This window comes from Rhincodon typus, chromosome 4, assembly GCF_021869965.1.
Source record: "Rhincodon typus isolate 14 chromosome 4, sRhiTyp1.1, whole genome shotgun sequence".
NCBI lineage: Eukaryota > Metazoa > Chordata > Chondrichthyes > Orectolobiformes > Rhincodontidae > Rhincodon > Rhincodon typus.
Genome location: NC_063335.1, coordinates 25,073,027 through 25,090,465, shown reverse-complemented (window position 1 = coordinate 25,090,465; position 17,439 = coordinate 25,073,027). Strand labels below are relative to the sequence as shown.

At 37.9% G+C, this 17,439-nt stretch overlaps 1 protein-coding gene across 1 annotated transcript in view; it reads left to right on the top strand.

The window, feature by feature from the left end:
- LOC109912648 (ATP-binding cassette sub-family C member 8-like) overlaps window positions 1-17,439 on the top strand; it is a 152,942-nt gene that overhangs the window by 90,132 nt on the left and 45,371 nt on the right. Inside the window, exons 11-14 of the mRNA XM_048595667.1 lie at window positions 5,651-5,803; window positions 9,751-10,014; window positions 11,249-11,310; window positions 12,811-12,967. Coding sequence (XP_048451624.1) covers window positions 5,651-5,803; window positions 9,751-10,014; window positions 11,249-11,310; window positions 12,811-12,967 — 636 coding nt within the window. The remainder of the gene's footprint in view (window positions 1-5,650; window positions 5,804-9,750; window positions 10,015-11,248; window positions 11,311-12,810; window positions 12,968-17,439) is intronic.

The window sequence follows — 17,439 nt, the reverse complement described above, 5'->3', positions numbered from 1 at the left end:
TATGATGCTGCTTGGCCTGCTGTGTTCATCCAGCTCTGCACCTTGTTGTCCCAGTATCTTTGGAGTTTTTTTTAAATGTTTTTGTCTCATTCATAGTTTAAGTTATGAAATTTACTTGCTTTACTCATGTTGATAGTGACTTCTCTTTGGAACGTGTTAAAGAACGTTATCATTCAGATTTAATGATCATATATTGGTACTTGATTTCAAATTAGAAATGCAGAATAATAAAACAAAGAAGGCCATTTGGCCTCTCCTGCTCATGACATCTCTGAGCTGGAACTATCAAATTAATCTCACTGCACTTTTTTTCACCAAAAGGCATAAAGATTTTTTCCTTTTTAGTATTTAGGCTGTGCTTATGGGAGCATGAGTAATAGCCATGAAATCTCTGGAGTAATTTGAAATAAAGAGTGATGAAAATGTAACAAGCCATTAAAAATAGAAAAGAAAATATATGTGAGGACAAAACAACTATTAAATAAAGTAGATTTTTTTCATTATTTTTCAAAATCAGCTTTAAATTGTGTTTGCATATGTCCACGTGAAAAGAATCAGAGATTAGCATGCGCAGTCAGAACTTGTAATCAGATGATTATTGTCAGTAGACACTCTCATTTATCTAATACTGTTTTGAATGTTACTGCTGAATGTACTTCCAGATCAAGCATGTTGCATCTGGAAAAATGTGTAATGAGGCTTGACTGAGAGCCCAGACATCCATTAGAAGATTCAAACAGCAGAATTCCAGGGAGAACATTGGATTGACAGATTTGGCTTTCTGATCTGTTCTATCACTTCAACAATTGTTTACACAAGATAAAGAAATTTCAAGTTCTTGCACTTTCAGATATTGATATTTTAAGTGATCTGGTTGATTGACACTTCTATTGGCGTTTGGTGAGTAGAGATTTCCAAGCAAGGCTAGAGTTATGAATGACTCATTTTCTTGAGAAAGTTTTTTTGACACATCTAGTCATTTTGGCTTCATTGGTTCTATGCAATAGGTGAATGGGCACGGAAATGCCATAACTTGTTATAGAAGGTATGGGGAGCCGTGGTGGAGGGATTTGAGCTAGCATAGATGGGGCATAGTAGGGTGTGTTAGGGTAAGGGCTAGAGGTGCCTGTAGTTTTTATTATAACTGGGACGAAGTTCCACAGCACTGGAGTTGGCCTTTTAAACAACCTGTTTAAACACCTGTTAACTACTGTGGTTGTTTCTGTTCTGTTTCCAGAGTCAGCTAGCTTGACTCTAAACTGCACCCACCTCCTCACGATAAATATTGTACTTTCGGAGCCTGTTTTCCTGGGGAACGTGGAATCTGCAATTTTCCCAACTCCTGCTACCCACCTTGAAGACAAAGATCCATCTATTGTCACTGATCATTGTCCCACATAGCGACTAACCAGCTTTGTCACAGTCAGTATACTTACATACACATATGTTAAGTTTATCTAGAGCTTATGTTTTACTCCAGTTCTTCTTTCTTCTTTTCTGATTGTTTAAAATATTGAAATAGTTCCTTGTTAGCTAATTTCTCAGTTTGCAATTTCCTTTCAATCTGGAATGCCACCATGGATGTACTTTTTGTTACAGAGCAATTTAAATAGATTTGTGATACTATAGTTTAGAACTTTAAAGAGAGGTAGTGGAAAAGTTGGAGGTGAGCCTACCTTTGCTTGGGTGCATCCCCCTAGAGTGACTTAACAGCTGTCTAGGCATTAATTGACACAAGGCAAGACTTTTTGTGTAAAAGTCCAGCCAGTAATGCACACTAGATTTGGAACAACATTATTCCTTCTGACACGTCATTTACTACAATGTTCTTTAATTAAGAACTTGCATTTAAATTTCAAATTCACCTATTAATCTTAAAGTGATTCACAGTAAATTAATTTCTATTGAAGTGTTACTTTGTAGATAGTCTGTCAACCAGTATGTCCCATATTGTAATTGTGGAACCTCACAGTGAGTAATTTTCAATTAATCTATTTTGATGCTGGTGTTTCAAGAATACCTGTTGATCAGGACATTAGAAGAACTCTCCACTTTGAGTAGTATCATCGGAAATAGAGCTTTGGTTTAATATCTGAAGAAAAGTCCATATTTAAACAAATGCTGCAATAATGGTGTGCTGATTCTGTAGGGTGGTGAAGTGTCAGCACAGATCAGATGTACTGGAGTGGGGCTTGAACTCATGACTTTGACTTGGAGTGACTTCATTGAACCAGACTGATACTTGACTATTATCTTTTCTTGAACTGTGGAAAAAATGTAACACATGCATGGAGATTGAAATTTTGGCATTATTTTTGTCCATCCATAGTTAGCTAACTATTCAGATATTGAGTCAATATTCAAGAAGCTCAATACTATTCAGGATAGAGTAGGCAGTCCTTAGGCATCTTACCGACCACTCCCAGCATTTATACCCTTAAATACTAATGCACAATGACAGCAGTGTGTACCATTTACAAAATGCAACGCAGCAACTTGCTTAGGCTTATTCTACAGCACCTTCCAAATCTGCGACCTCTACCAACAGTCTAGGCCTATAGATGTCTGGGAATACCACCATGCAAATTCCCATCCAAGCCATATACCATTCTGGCTTAGGCCTACGTCATTATTCCTTTACATCATCAAATGGCACTGTGTGTGTCCCTGCACCCCAAAGACAGGAGCAGTTCAAGAAGGCAGCTCACCAGCACCTTCTCAAGGGCCACCAAGGATAGGTAATAAATGCTGGCCTAGAAGTGAAACCCATCTCCCATGATATTTTATAAATGTATGAGGAGAACTTACCAAATCTATTTTTGGAATTTTATTAGTGCAATTAAACTTAACGAGGCATGATGTTGAATTAATTTGTATAACTTCATTAAAAATATGTCATGCTTATTTTGTGACATCTGTATACAGTTTTATTGCACCATACCTCCTGCACAGTGCATTAATATTGTTGTCATGGTTATGTCAATACTGGGTTATCAATTTTTTTTGAGCATCATGATGATTGATGACCATCTCCAAGTTTGTCAAGTTAAGGAATTATTAGGGTGCAGCTAAAGTAGACAAATTATTTTATGAAGGGTCCCCTTGTCTTTTGTAAGTCTATCTGGAAGGAAGTTTCTTGTTGGCATATTTTTTCTGGCTTTATTGGCCAGATCATCATCATTTTTTGACATTCTTGCTACTTGAATTCTATTGAGAAATATAATCAAGATGAAGGCCAAAAATAATATAGATGTAGAAGAATGCTGAGAGCTAAATATGGAGCTATGAGAAAAGTTTGAAGATTAAGTGGGAAATTGAACTAAAAATACAAAATATTTTAAGACTACTTTGAAGGATATGGGAATTAAATATATTCCTATGAGAAAAGTAAAAAAAAACAAGTTTGGCACCATAGTGGCTGATTAAGGGGGTTCAAAATAACTACAGCATAAATAATTTTATTTCTGGAGCCAAAAAAGTAAGAGGATTTTACGACTTACTACAATATTTTACTATAGAGCAGCACGGCTCAGTGGTTAGCACTGCTGCCTCAGTGCCAGGGTTCGAATCCAGCCTCTGGTAACTATCTGTGTGGTGCTTGCACATTGTTCCTGTGTCTGCATGGGTTTCTACCAGTTGTTCTGGTTTCCTCCCACAGTCCAAAGATGTGCACATTAAACGGATTGGCCATGCCAAATTGCCTGTAGTGTACAGGCATGCGCAGGCTAAGTGAATTAGCCATGTTAAATGCAGGGATAAGTTTGGGAGCTGGGTGGAATATTCATTGGAGGGTCAGTGCAGACTTGATAGGCCAAATCCTCTTTATGCTCTGCAAGGATTCTATGATTAGAAGTTGTTCAAAATTACTTCAGTACAGAATTGAAAAGGTACAACACATAGCCTATCGAAAGAGAATTATCTTTTGGATTTTACTGTTTAGGCCTGAACAGAATTTTGTTAATTTAAAGGAGTTGGATTTCATTGGTGCCTAATTTCTGATGTGAAATGAATGATGCAGTTGCAATGCACAGTTGAATCAGGGGACCAGAGGCCAGGCCTAATTTGGGCCTTTGGGCTTTTCTAAACATTCTGAAGTTAGTTCATGGAGAATAGGTTCCAAACCATCTTCAGGCTTTTCATTTACATACATTAGAAGGCTACTCCTTGCTTTCTCTCCTTCATTCCTTTCATTGCAGTGCATTGCAGACATGTTTATCTTTGCTAATACTCAACCTATTATGATGAAATTATCCATACAAGCAGGAAAATTCAGACAGAAAGTGATCTGTCTAAGATGAAACCATAATGTTCAACTTAGGTGATTCAATAGGCAATTAGGATTATTATACTATATTGCTTATATCACCTACCTTTTCTGATCACTGTATCTTCTATATAATAGTTTTCATGTCTTGTAGCTAAATATAATTTTTTTTATTAACTTCAAAATTCCTCTTCAAATAGTCTGCCTGACCTTGTGAAGAGAGTCGGAAAGAAAAGGTGAAATTGATTTTATCTCGTGTATTGTCTCCATTATTTTTCCTTTTCGTGATGCCCAAGTTGTCATTATTTTTGTTGCAAGCCTCAATTGTGATTGTTGGTAGGATATTCTACTATTGAGGCAACACAGATTATTCTGTCTTTGTGTGACATTCATAAGCATATATTCCAAGTGTAGTTTTAGGATAATGAACAAAAGTGTGAAGCTGGGTCATTTACCTACCGCCACCCCAATGACACAATTGCATAATTCTCCACCTTTCCTCAAGCTCAATTCATTCTTCACCTTTCCTTTTAATCAGTGTTGGCATTTTACTCCTTCCTCCATTGCAGATCAGGTCAGTGTGCCCTTCTCACCACCTCAACTCATCCCAACTCTCCATTTTTCCCTCATAGAATCATACAGCGCAGAAACAGACCCTTCAGTCCAACCATTCCATGCCAAACATAATCCCAAGCTAAACTAGTCCCACCTGACTGCTTCTGGCCCATATCCCTCCAAATCTTTCTTATTCATGTACATAGCCAAATGTCTTTTAAATATTGTAATTCCACCCATATCCTCAGGACGTTCGTTCCATACATGAGCCAGCCTCTGTGTTTTTTAAAAAAAAAATTGTCCCTTTTTTTTTAAATCTTTCTTCTCTCACCTTGAAAATGTGTCCCCTTGTCTTGAAATGCCCCATCCTGGAGAAAAGATAACTACCATTAACTCTATCTGTTACACCTCATTATCTCATAAACTTCTGTATGTGGCCTCTCAACCATGCAGGCTCCAGTGAAAAAAGTCCCAGCCTCAGTTTAACACACTTTTTACCCTTTCCTTTCATAGATGCTACCTACATAAAAATAACAGTTTGACTTATTTACTGAATGTTTAATTTGGAGCAGATCCATGTTTATGTATATTAAGCACTACTTTTATGGGTAAGATTTTTGGGAGGACTCGCATTTCTGGTATGATTGTGAATGTTAACTTTAATTTGTTTTCTCTCCATTTTTCTTTATGCCTACATTTTGAAATACTTTTAAAATGATATTCAACATGAATGAAATGTAAAAATTGAGGGAAAATTTCAGACTTTTCAAAAATCCATTACCTTAGTCTTTCTCACAAAAACTATAAATGTAAGAAAATGTTTTTTAAAAGTTGAATGCAATATATTATTTCTCTTCTAGTAATGGCAATGTGCTGGAGATCCACAATGGGTGTTTTACTTGGAATAGAAATTCTGACAAATCTGTACTTCAGGATATCTCATTAAAAATTTCCAGAAGCAAAGTTACCGTTATAATTGGCAAGGTAAGATTTATATCTATAAATATTTTAATAGGTCAACAATATTATTTACATTTTTGTGATGTTGGTCATGGAAATATCACATTGAGCTGATTTGCAAGTAGAGGCTGAGACCAACAAGAAGATAAACATATTTTGGTGGGGGTGGAGAAGACATGGTTGACATTTTGAGTTGTTCAAATAAAGGATTTCATCATATAGATTTAGCAAGGCTATTCTTTCTTGACAGAATCCAGAACACAAGGGCACAATTTCATTAGAGAAAGGCCACTCAGGTACTTTTTTCATGCAAAGCAGAGCAAAAATCTATAATTGCTCTCTCATCACCCCCAGAAGATTATAGATCAAATTGAATGTTTAAGACTTGCGTTTAATAGAGTTTTCATATATAGGGGATGTGAGTCAAAAACAAGCAGATTAAGTCAGTTTGCAGATCAACGGTGATCTAGTTAAGTGACACATAGCACCTCCTCCTATCTTAATCCCCCTTCATCTCCCATGATTCCATTCTCTTGACACGATTGGCCTTCTGGTCCTTGGGAGCTGACCTGAACCCCCCCCACCGCCACCTCCCAAATTCCTTGCCGCACCCTCCACCATTCTAAATCCATGCTCCAGATCCAAACCAATCTGTCTTTACTTCCCCCAGGAGCTGAACCCACTGCCTTCCCTACCTCTGGACCAGCTCTTGTATGCCTTGGCATCGCAGGTGCACACCTAAATATTTCGTAAATCTTATGAGGGTTTCTGCCTGTACTACCTTTTACAGGCAGTGAGTTTCAGAATCCCACCAACCCTTGGTGAAAAAGATTTTCTTTGCATCTCCTCTAAACCTTCTGCCCCTTACTTAAATCTATGCCCCTGGTCATTGATCCCTCCCGTCATTCAGTAAGGATTTAAACAAGTGGGACTGAAAGGCTGTTGCTTGAATCAGGTGTACAATCTTAACAAGGTTCACTACATGAGAAAAATCCATAAATTTACTGGCTAAGGCTTGTTGGTAGATTATACAGTGGTAATTTACAAATGAAGGGAAATCAGGATTATGTCTGCAAAATGTAACAACACCTGAATTTGCACCAAAGATGGCTGTTGTACCGACAGTTATGATGGAAACCAGTTCCTTGATTGAAATAGTTTTCTCAAGCACTTACCTTTTTAAATTCATTGTTCTGTCTTTAAGGAGCAAAGGGGTGATAAGATCCTCTTTAGTTGTTAAGCCCTTAAATAAAACGTGCACGCAAAAACAATCAACTGGACTGATGTTATTCTTGTCACGGATTTGTCAAACTGCGGTGAGAAGTATTTGCAGTCCTTCAGATCGTGCTGTAGTTGCTGAAAGATGTCTTCATGCAAAGATTTCACTTGTGTACCTACGGTGGAAGTACCAAGTGGTACAGCCTGGATTGCTGTTGTTTTTTCTTTCTTGTTACTAAAGTCTTTGAATAGTCACTGTTTCTTTAATTACTTTGGCATCTGTGAATGGTTTCTTCTGGTTTAAGCAAAAAAATGACTGTTGAGCTTCCAATACAAACTTCAGCTCATCAATTGTCTTTATCCAAAAAATGTGGTTTAAGTGAAAACTATTGTTGAATTTACTGTCCATTCTTGTATGTCATTCCAAATTACCCTTTTTTAACTTGGATTTCATATAAGGCAAGCACCTATCTTTTACAATTGTGAACAGAAACTTATTTTTTGTTTTACGTGGAAGCTGTATAGTTTTGCTTTCTCCTTGGATGGTCCAGGTTCATCACTCCTCATCAGTGCTTCACCTTATAGTTTGTGACATCACTCTGCTGCTGGTCATGCTGCTTTCAAACATGGGGGTCACTTCTGTGGTTGCGATTTGTTTCCAGGGCACCTGGTCAGCTTGTGTTGCTTGGATATTGAATGTGGGGTGTGGCAGCATTGCCTTTATTATTTCTTCATCCTGCACAGACCTATTAAATAAGCAGCTGAAGGAAAATAACTGCAGGTCCACAGAGAATTAGCAGAGTAGCAGGACTAACTGAGCTGTTGTTGCAGAGAGTCCACTTGGACGCGATAGGCTGAATAGCCTTTTATGTTTCTAGTACCGTAATATACTGGCTTCATACATCAGTTTCCAATCTATTTCTTCATGTGTTTACATTGCTACAATAAACTTGCTTTACCCAGCAATGATGGTCCATCTGGAACAAATTGAAACGTTATGCATTAAGCTGGTAAAGTCTGTTAAGTGCATGTGCTTTTAGCTATCAGTGCAGCTTCCATAAGTGAAAGTCATGTGTGATAATCCATGCACCTGCAGTGAAGGAATGCAGACAGTGGGACTGACTGTCGGAGACTCTGCCATCGACCAGTCATGTTGGAGACCATGGCAATAAATGATAGCGTTCTGTTGGCTTTCCCAATTACCTGTATGCTAACTTTCTCTAATTTATGCACAAGATACCCAGATTCCTCTGCGTATCAGAGTTCTACATGACTCACCCTTTTGATAATATGCAGCTTTTTTTATTCTTTCAACCAAAATGGACCACTTCACATTCTAACATTGGAGTCTATTTGTCATTTGCTTTGATATTCTGCACACAATGATCAATGTCACCATGCCAGTAGCGGCATGACTTTTGGTTCTGGTGTTGCTGTCGTGCATGGGCCTCAGAAATTATAAAAGTAAGAAAATTAGAGGGAACGTTGCTTGTGTCCTCATCGTTACTTTCCTTTATTTTTGTGATATCAAGTTTGGAAACCCTACCTTTCATCCCTGCATTAAAGTCATTTTATAAATTATGAACAACTGAGGTCCCAGCAGCTGTACCTGTGGCTCACCACTCATTACATCTTGTCAGCCTGAAAAGTCTCATTTACACCTATTCTCTGCTTCCTATTAGCCAGCCAAACTTTTTTCCATTCCAATATCTTACCTGCTACATACAGCTTTTATTTTCCACAATAACCTTTGATGTGACATCTTATGCAAACGTTTACATTATATAAGTACTACTCAAATCTAAACTCTCTCCGCTCTTGTTCAATGGTATTGTCATCACTGAATCCCCAACTATTGACATTCTGGGGGTTAATATTGACCAAATATTTAACTGGACCGACCTTTAAATGTTACAGCTGCTGGAGCAGATCTGTGGCTGGAAATTCTGTAGTGATTAGCTCAAAAATCCTGACTCCCACAAACCTGTCCATCATCCACAAGGCACAAGTTAAGAGTTTTTAATTGAACAGTTTCCACTGGTCTGGATGAGTGCAACTCCAATACCGAAGGAACTCAACATCATTTGGGATAAAGTAATCCACTTGATCAATATTAATCTAAAACTTCACACATTCGCTCTTTCCACTATTGGAATAGTGTGGCAAAAGTGTGGACGATATACAAGAATCACTGCAGCAACTTGTCAAACCCCCTTCACAAGCACTTTCCAAAAACGTGACCTTTACGACTTAGAATAACAAGAGCAGCAGATGCATGAGGACAATTGGCATCTGCAAGTTGCCCTCTAAGCCACTCACCATCCTAACCTGGAACCACATTGTTTTTTCTCACTGCTGCTGGGTCAAAAACCTGGCAGTCCCTTCCTCACAGTACCTGGAGGAACTGCAGCGGTTGAAGAACAAAAAGGAATGGAAAATGATTGCTGGCTTTGCCAGCAATATCTATGTAATATGCAAAGAATTATCTTCCATGTTAAACTGGGTCTGATTTTCGATGATCAAAGGTCTCTATGGTTATGTGGATCAGACAAGAAAGTGGAGTTGAGGCCACAGTCCGGTCAATCATGATCTTAAGGAATGGCAGGCTCTATGAGCCAAGTAACTCTTTCCTGCTTCTATTTGTTCTGCTCTTATAGAATAATAAAGAAAACTGTATTGATGAACAATTGAACAGAGTTGAAAGTCTGAACAAAGTTGTGAGCTAATTTCCTTCCTTTTTATATTCACTTCAGGTTGGAAGTGGAAAAACATCATTAATATCTGCCATATTAGGAGAAATGATGACTGTCTCTGGCCATGTGGTGTGGGCGTCAGCCAATCAGCCCCTAGCGTATTGTGCACAGACAGCATGGCTGAGGAATGCTTCCTTGCAGGATAATATTGTGTTTGAAGAAAGTTTTGATGAAGAGCGTTTTCAGACTGTGATCGAAGCTTGTGCTCTTCAGCCAGATATTGATATTTTACCAGCTGGGCAACTTACAGAAATTGGTGAAAAGGTTAGTACACTGACAGAATAATTGTGTACATACAAACACTTGCAGTTTGTTTGTATGTCTTCCTCTTAATATTTGATGGGGAAAGTGTCAGAACATTATGTAGAATTTTTAAATATGGTCTAGACATTTTGCATAAAATCAAGTGTCTTTGAAAGCTTTCAATTTTGATTGAAAATATTTTCGTACCATTTAAACCAGCTAAAGTTGTACCTTTCTTTAAAAATTAAATAATTGTATCCATATATTGAATAATGTATAGCTTGATTGTTTTTAATCATTCAGTGGTTTCAGCTGATTTGTAAATCCATAGAGCTTGAATCTTGTAGTTTATCAATTGCAACTTGACCTTCTCCACATTACAGCCTTATAAAATATAATTCCTTTGCAGTGAATGAGAAGATTACAAGCCAGGCTTCTGCAATAAATTGATTTTAAATTGACATTCTACTACCTAATTTTAAGTGCAGCGATGTTGGGTTTTGTCCCACTTCAGATTGCAGAGGAATTTCGTATTATGTGACTTTTCATTTGAAATCTATCAGAAGCTTTTGAGAAGTAATAACATTGATGATGGAGAAGTATTTCCCTGTTTATTAATTTTCATTTCACCCATCCCATCTGCAAAGATGCTGACTTGTTAATGAATGGCTCTTTGGTCTTTGGCAATTCCCCAGTCCCATGTCCCGAGTGAGCCAAGAAATTGTTTGTTGGCAAGCCATTTGACCACTGTGGAGGATAGAACTAGCAAAGCCAAATGGTTTCCTCGCCTAAAATCTTTGTACATATCTACAGGATTTTCTGGATCACAGTCAGGAGCAGAATCACTCATTTTGTCTTCTCTAATTTTGAAACACTGAGGTAAATACCCCCACCATGAGCCATACACTAAATAAGGTCCATCCTGAGTTATACAGTTAAGCTATACACTGAATAAATTGGCTAAGTGATCAGGCCATCCCTTATTAGGTTAAATATTTATTCCTCAACAACACTCTTAAATTGCTTTTCTGTGGTGTTTAGAAGGTGCCTTAGATCTTTTGCACTTTGATCCTCATGTCTAAGACATGTAAATCAACCTACAACATAAGTTACAAATCATGGGTCTTTCTTTAATTGCGAATTGTTTGCTGATTAGAATATTAGTAAAGATGTGCATCATTCAGAAACTGTTAATATTTCAAACAAAACCTAGTTTTTTCTTTATTAAATCCATTAGTTTTGTTTTTTTTTCCAGGGTATTAATCTGAGTGGTGGCCAGAAACAGCGTGTTAGTCTTGCAAGGGCTCTCTACTCAAGGTATAGATACATTTTTCCGGTTGGTTAATTATGATGGCAGACATTAGCTGACAGTTAATATGACAGATGGATTCACCAGGTGTCCACTTCCAGAAAGAAAAAGTACCCGTTTGGAAGTTGTAGGCTCCTGTTGCCTGATTTTCCATCGACTCATTTTCAAAAAAATATTGCATCTGTGATTTTCAGGTACATGCTGCCTGTGAGTGCCACTCCTGATTAGGGAAACAGCTCTATATTCAAATTGAAATCCAAGATGGATCTATACTACTTCACTGTTACAATTTTATAAAAAGCTGAATTCAATGCTTATTATGAAAAATCATTCACATGGATTTAATCGTATCTGATGAAAGTTAGTAGCTATTGAAAATTCTAACAATGAAAGGTATTTACTTTGAGATATGGAATTTGACTTTTCAGATTTTAGGTTTTATTGTCATGTGTATTCAAGTACAGGAGTACAGTGAAATGTGTATAATGTCACCACACAAGGCGTCATCTTAGGTACCAAGTTACCAAGGTACAAAAAAAACTTGGGTACAAAGTAAAAGAGAAACGAGAGTTAAAAAGTTAGGTATTACTTCATAGAATTGTAGAAAAATAAAGGAATAGGTAATAGTTTACATTAAAGTCTTTCGTAGTTTAAACTAGGGTAAAAGAAGGAATAAGTTAAAAGTTCAGCAGTCTTTAATGAGTCCTCTGCTTATCTTGCTGTCCGGGGAGACCTCAGCTGTCTGATCTCGATGCTGATGCCGTTGCCCTAAATACCATCACTGCTGCTGCAACTAAATTATTCTCTCAAATTTACTTTTTGCGTACCACTTACCCTGTGAACAATTCATATTGATGAAATAGGCAGCTGGAATTGCATATATTTTACCATTTTTAAATGTTTAAGTTTGAGAGCAATTTTCAAAAAATGGTATTTTCCTGACATTTCCGGGCCATCATCTAAATACATAATAAAATATCAACTGTATTAAGATTTTTTCCTTCAATTTCACAGGAGGAATTTGTTTTATGAATAACTTGCTTTAACTTTGTAAATCCATAGAACAAGCTTTTTTGAGAGACTGCATGTTGAAATGCTGTATAATTTGATTGAAAATTAGATGATTTCTTTCAGATATTATTTTTGTATGTAGTAAATGAATAATTATGAAGTGACCAATGCTTCGGAGGAAAAGGTGATTTTGAACCTAGGATTCCAAAAGAGTTCTTACTCCCATTCATAATTACGGGTGAGGTGCCTGATGACGGAGGATGGCTAATGTTTGTAACTTTGTTAAAGAAAGGTTGTAAGGAAAAATTGGGGAACTATAGACCTGTGAGTTGTGACTCCACAAAAATCTGGACATTAGTGTTCAAATATTGAAATGTTCAAAAGTGTTTTAATAACCCATTTGAAATTTTAATTTGCATTGAAAGCTTTGGAACTTTGTGTTTTACAGGCAGTCATATATTCACTTACTGAAATATTCTACCTTTTGTCTAATTTAGATGCTCTGTTGTAATTCTGGATGATCCTTTGTCAGCCCTGGATGCACATGTAGGAAGCCATGTCTTCCACCAAGGGATCATGGGGATATTAAAGAGGGAACACAGAACAACCATCTTTGTAACACACAAACTGGAATATGTTGAGCAAGCTGACTATGTACGTAAGATATTTTGATTAACTTACTCAAGTTTTCCTTTAATACATCATCATAATTTCTTAATGACTGTGTGATTAATGGGTAGTGTGGTCATCCCAGTGGGTAGGACATGTGTTATTTTTGTGAGAAGCCTTCGGTTAATAAATTCCATTTAGTGTTGAGATATTTTAACAGCCTGTTTTATTTATTTCACATTGTCATTTGAGTATCTTTGTGCTTTGCACCACTCTTTAACTAAGAGTTTAGATGAGCAGCCCCCTTTTCAGGGCTCTGTCCTGTTTTGAGATTATTCAAGAAAATGTACTAGAGTATTACTAATTGACTGACTTGCCTATTTCTCTCTTTTCCCATTTCTGTGTGCGTAATCACAGCTCAACACTTTATCCAAGACCATGATTTCTCATCCTCCAGCTTCATAACGTATTCCTTTAATGGTCTACTATGCTTCTGTGTTTGTGATAGCAATATAGCTAATTATTACATGGGTAGAATTCTACTAATTATTGAATATTTTTTAAAAATGCAGTCCTGTTACTGGGTGAGTATTCCTGCACAACTGTTTTGCTGTTAATTACAATCAATTCCAGACTTCATCGCTCAAGAACTTTTCTCACTGACCTACCGTTCTTCACTTTCCATAAATTCCAAATTATCAAAATTTCTGCCAAACATAGTTTGACCTGAATCAAGTTCGTCTGTCACCTCATGCTTCTCATACTAAGAATGGACTTCCAATTTCCCATGATAACTTTAAATTTGTCAGCCTTTTTAATCAATTTCTGCAAAACCTTGCCAGCCCTCACACTGAAATCTCCGATAACTCTTCCGAAGTCTCTGTTCCTTTGATTTCAGCCTTCTGTTCATTGAACTTTTAGTTACCTAGATCATGCTGATCACAACTTCCGCTTCGAGGGTTTCTTTCCTCGATTGAAAACCTTCTGAAAAATTATTCTCAAAATTTGAGTTCCATCTCAGAATCTGGCTTCTCCTCATTTATTGTGTGTACTGCTTAACACTACCTATAATGAGTGACTTGGTTCGGACTTTACAGTTTCTCATTCAGTTCGTTGATTGCTGATCAAACCTCAGCTCCACTTATCTATCTTTTTTTTCTGTATTGTTTATTAATACCCCTGTCCAGCAGACATGTACCAAAGTTTCCTTTGAATGTAAGTTTGGTTCCATTTTCACTTCTGAATCTTACAGCTCTAGTTTTACAAATATTCAGTAAAAGCAGAAAATACTGGAAAGACTTAGCAGCTCTGTCAGCATCTGTGAAGAAAGAAACAGAGTTAATGTTTCAGGTCATTGGATCTGTCCTCAGAACTTGAGAAATTAGAAATGTAATAGATTTTAAGCAAATGAAGAGGAGGAAGGTGGGCAAAAGAACAAAAGGCAAATTCTGGGAATAAAAGATGTGTTTGGAGAAGGCTTCACCAACAGAATGCAGCTTTCTCTTATTTAGCCCACAACCTGTGCTTCAAATCAAGGTAAGTACATTTGGTAGATTTTGCAAAGAACCAGCTGTTTCGACAATAAGATGCCCTTTCCCTCTTGCATTTGTTACTGATGGGTTCACTGGTGAACCTGTCAGCATTCAAAAGTGAAAGTGATGTGGCTTTTAATTGGATGAGTGGCAAGGTATGAGAATATTTCTACCTTCATTCAGTTTGAGGCCTGAACAATGGGTGTGGTGGTGAGGCTGTGATGTCAGAGGATACAGTAATGGAGAGGCTGTTTGCTTAGTGGATTCAGGAGCAAGACTTGGGAGTAAGCTAGTGAGTCAATGATTGAGTTGGCAAGTGGATCAGCAGTACGGTTTCTGACTGGGATGCCGGGGGAAGCTGACACTCACTCTTTCCCGTGTAAGCACTGGCCCCCCTGAAGACCTGCGGTCAAAATGGTGAAGCAGGCCTCTTGGACCTAGGCTGTGTGTGTGTGGGTGTGAGAATTGAGCGATGGAGTGAGAAATTGAGTGAACAGGGGTTTTCTTCAATCTGTCTTTAATCTCCCCAAAAAGCAGCAGACTACACTGTGAGCAGCGAATATTTGCAAAAAATTGCATGTTTATACTGTTCCATTTGGAAGGAGCATTTGAAACCTTGGACAATGGGGGTGCAATGGTGGGGACGGGGCAGGGAGTGAAATGGCAGGAATTATGTCTTCTGCACTTGCATGGAAAAGTGCTGTGGGAAGTGAAGGGGTATTTTGGAGTGATTTAGGAATGGATCAGTCTGTCATGGAATTGTCCCTTAAGAATGATAAAAGAGGCGGTAAAGACATTGTGGTGATGTCGTGCTGGAGGTAATAGAAATGGTAGAGGATGATAAGTTGATGTACACAAATGAGAGTGTTGTCAGCAATGGTTGGTGTGTGTGCGTGCAGTGGGGAGGGAGGTGTAATGGAGTGATAGTAGCAAGATTTCCTCAGTTGAGATTTGAGATATATCTTCCTTTTTCTTGAACTGAAGACTACCCCACCTTGGTTGGCAGGGTCTTTGACTCTGTCTATACCATTTCCTGCGATTCTGTTCTTCCCTTTCATTCCAGTAGCGTATTGAATTCCCCAGGTCTTCCCTTGCATCCCACAAGCCTTTATATTCAGTGGATCATACTCCATTGCTGCCCCACTATTAGCATAACTCACCACTAAATACTTTTTTACATCTCCTTTCAGCATTCCAAAGTGTTCCGTCGCCTCCATTTATACCACCTCTAGACAAAAGTTTTGCTTCTTTCCTTGTTCCATGGTCACTTCCTTTGGCCTTGCACTATTTTTGTCATTTAACCTCTGTCATCCTCCAGCCTGTTTATGGAGCTTCACTTTTGTTCATTTTCCCACCCATCCTCTTTCATTTACTTAGAACTATTATATATCTAAGTTTTTTTTACTTCTGATAGAAGATTATTGACATGAAATGTTAGTTATGTTACTGACTCAGTTGCTGCTATCAACATTTCTCATGTCATCTTTCTGTGCAAGCATAGGGGATGCAAAACCTTTCATTTCTCTTTCCAAGAGAATCAACTGTTGACGTGCATTTTTTCCATTTTGTAAACGGTATTCATTGTTCACACTATAACTTTAACAACAGGAGGCCAATTAATTCCAAATTGAGTGGCTGGCTGCCTGTGGAAAACCTCTATTCACTGTGCTATGTAGAGCATAGATCATGCCAGTCTAAGCAGCAGACATGTCTAAAAATGTGGTGATGACTCTGTGAAGCTAAAATATAGGAATTATTACATGTTAAACAGTCGTAACAATATATGACAGACAAAACTATGTGATACTACAGAGTCCAGTCTTCAGCCAATTTGATTCACTCTGTGAGGTCAAGAAGTGACTGGTGACTTTGGTATACCATAAGGGCTATGGGTCCTGACAGTGTCTGGCAGTAAATTTCAAGACTTGCTCCAGAACTAGCTGCTCCCTGAGCCAAACTATTCCAGTATAGTTACAAGACTGCACCTATTTACCAGCATGTAAAATTGCCCGAGGTATGTCCTGTCCTAAAAGAACAGGATAAATCCACCTTGGCTAGTTACCACCTGACTAGTTGACTCTCAGCCTTGGTCCAAACATGGACTAAAGAACTGAATTCAAGAAATTTAGTGAGAGCAACCTGGCCTTGACATCAAATCAGCATTCAGTAGATATAGCAACAAGGCACTTTAGCAAAATTGAAGTCAGTGGGTGTCAGGGAAAGTTTTTCACTGGTTGGTTATACATAGCACAAATGGAGATTGGCCTCTGACAACCATAACAATCATCTCCGAGTACATTGCTGCAGAGGTTCCTCAGAGTAGTACACTTGACTCAACCATCTTTAGATGCTTCATCGAAACCTTCTTTTCATCATAAGATCAGAAATTGAGATGTTTACTGATGATTGCACAATGTAGTGACAGAATGTGCCTTTTAAGAGGGATTTGGTCTGTCCTGTTTCTCTTGAACTGAGATGTTGTAAATCTGGTGCCGAGGTGTCTTCTCCATGGAAAGCAGGATAAATAGCTTTTGGGTTCTTTTTAAATTTGACAAAAGAAGTACAAACCCATGGTTTTGGGTTTGCTTTCAGTTGTTTAAGTTGGGGTTGGGGGTTGGAGTTGAAGTTGCTAGATACAGCTTCCCCTCTCTCAGCTGTAGGGACTCCCTTCCTAATTGCACCTAACAGTTCCTAATACTTCAGACTGACAGCAGTGTCAAGAAAGCATGGTGGCTTTGCCAGCAATGTTCACATCCTGTGAAAGGATTTTTGAATAGCATGGTCTAGAGCTCAAGTCACCTATAATTTTATTTCTCCACCTTGTCTCATTCTATCTGTCCTTTGGATTCTTTATTGCTCTGGCGAAGCCATAAACTCAAGGAACGTGTCTCATCTTCAGCACTTTACAGCCTTCTGGATTCAACATTGATGCTAAAAACTTAAAGCCTAACTGCAGCTCCCATTTTGTTTCCTTTTCTTCGTTTT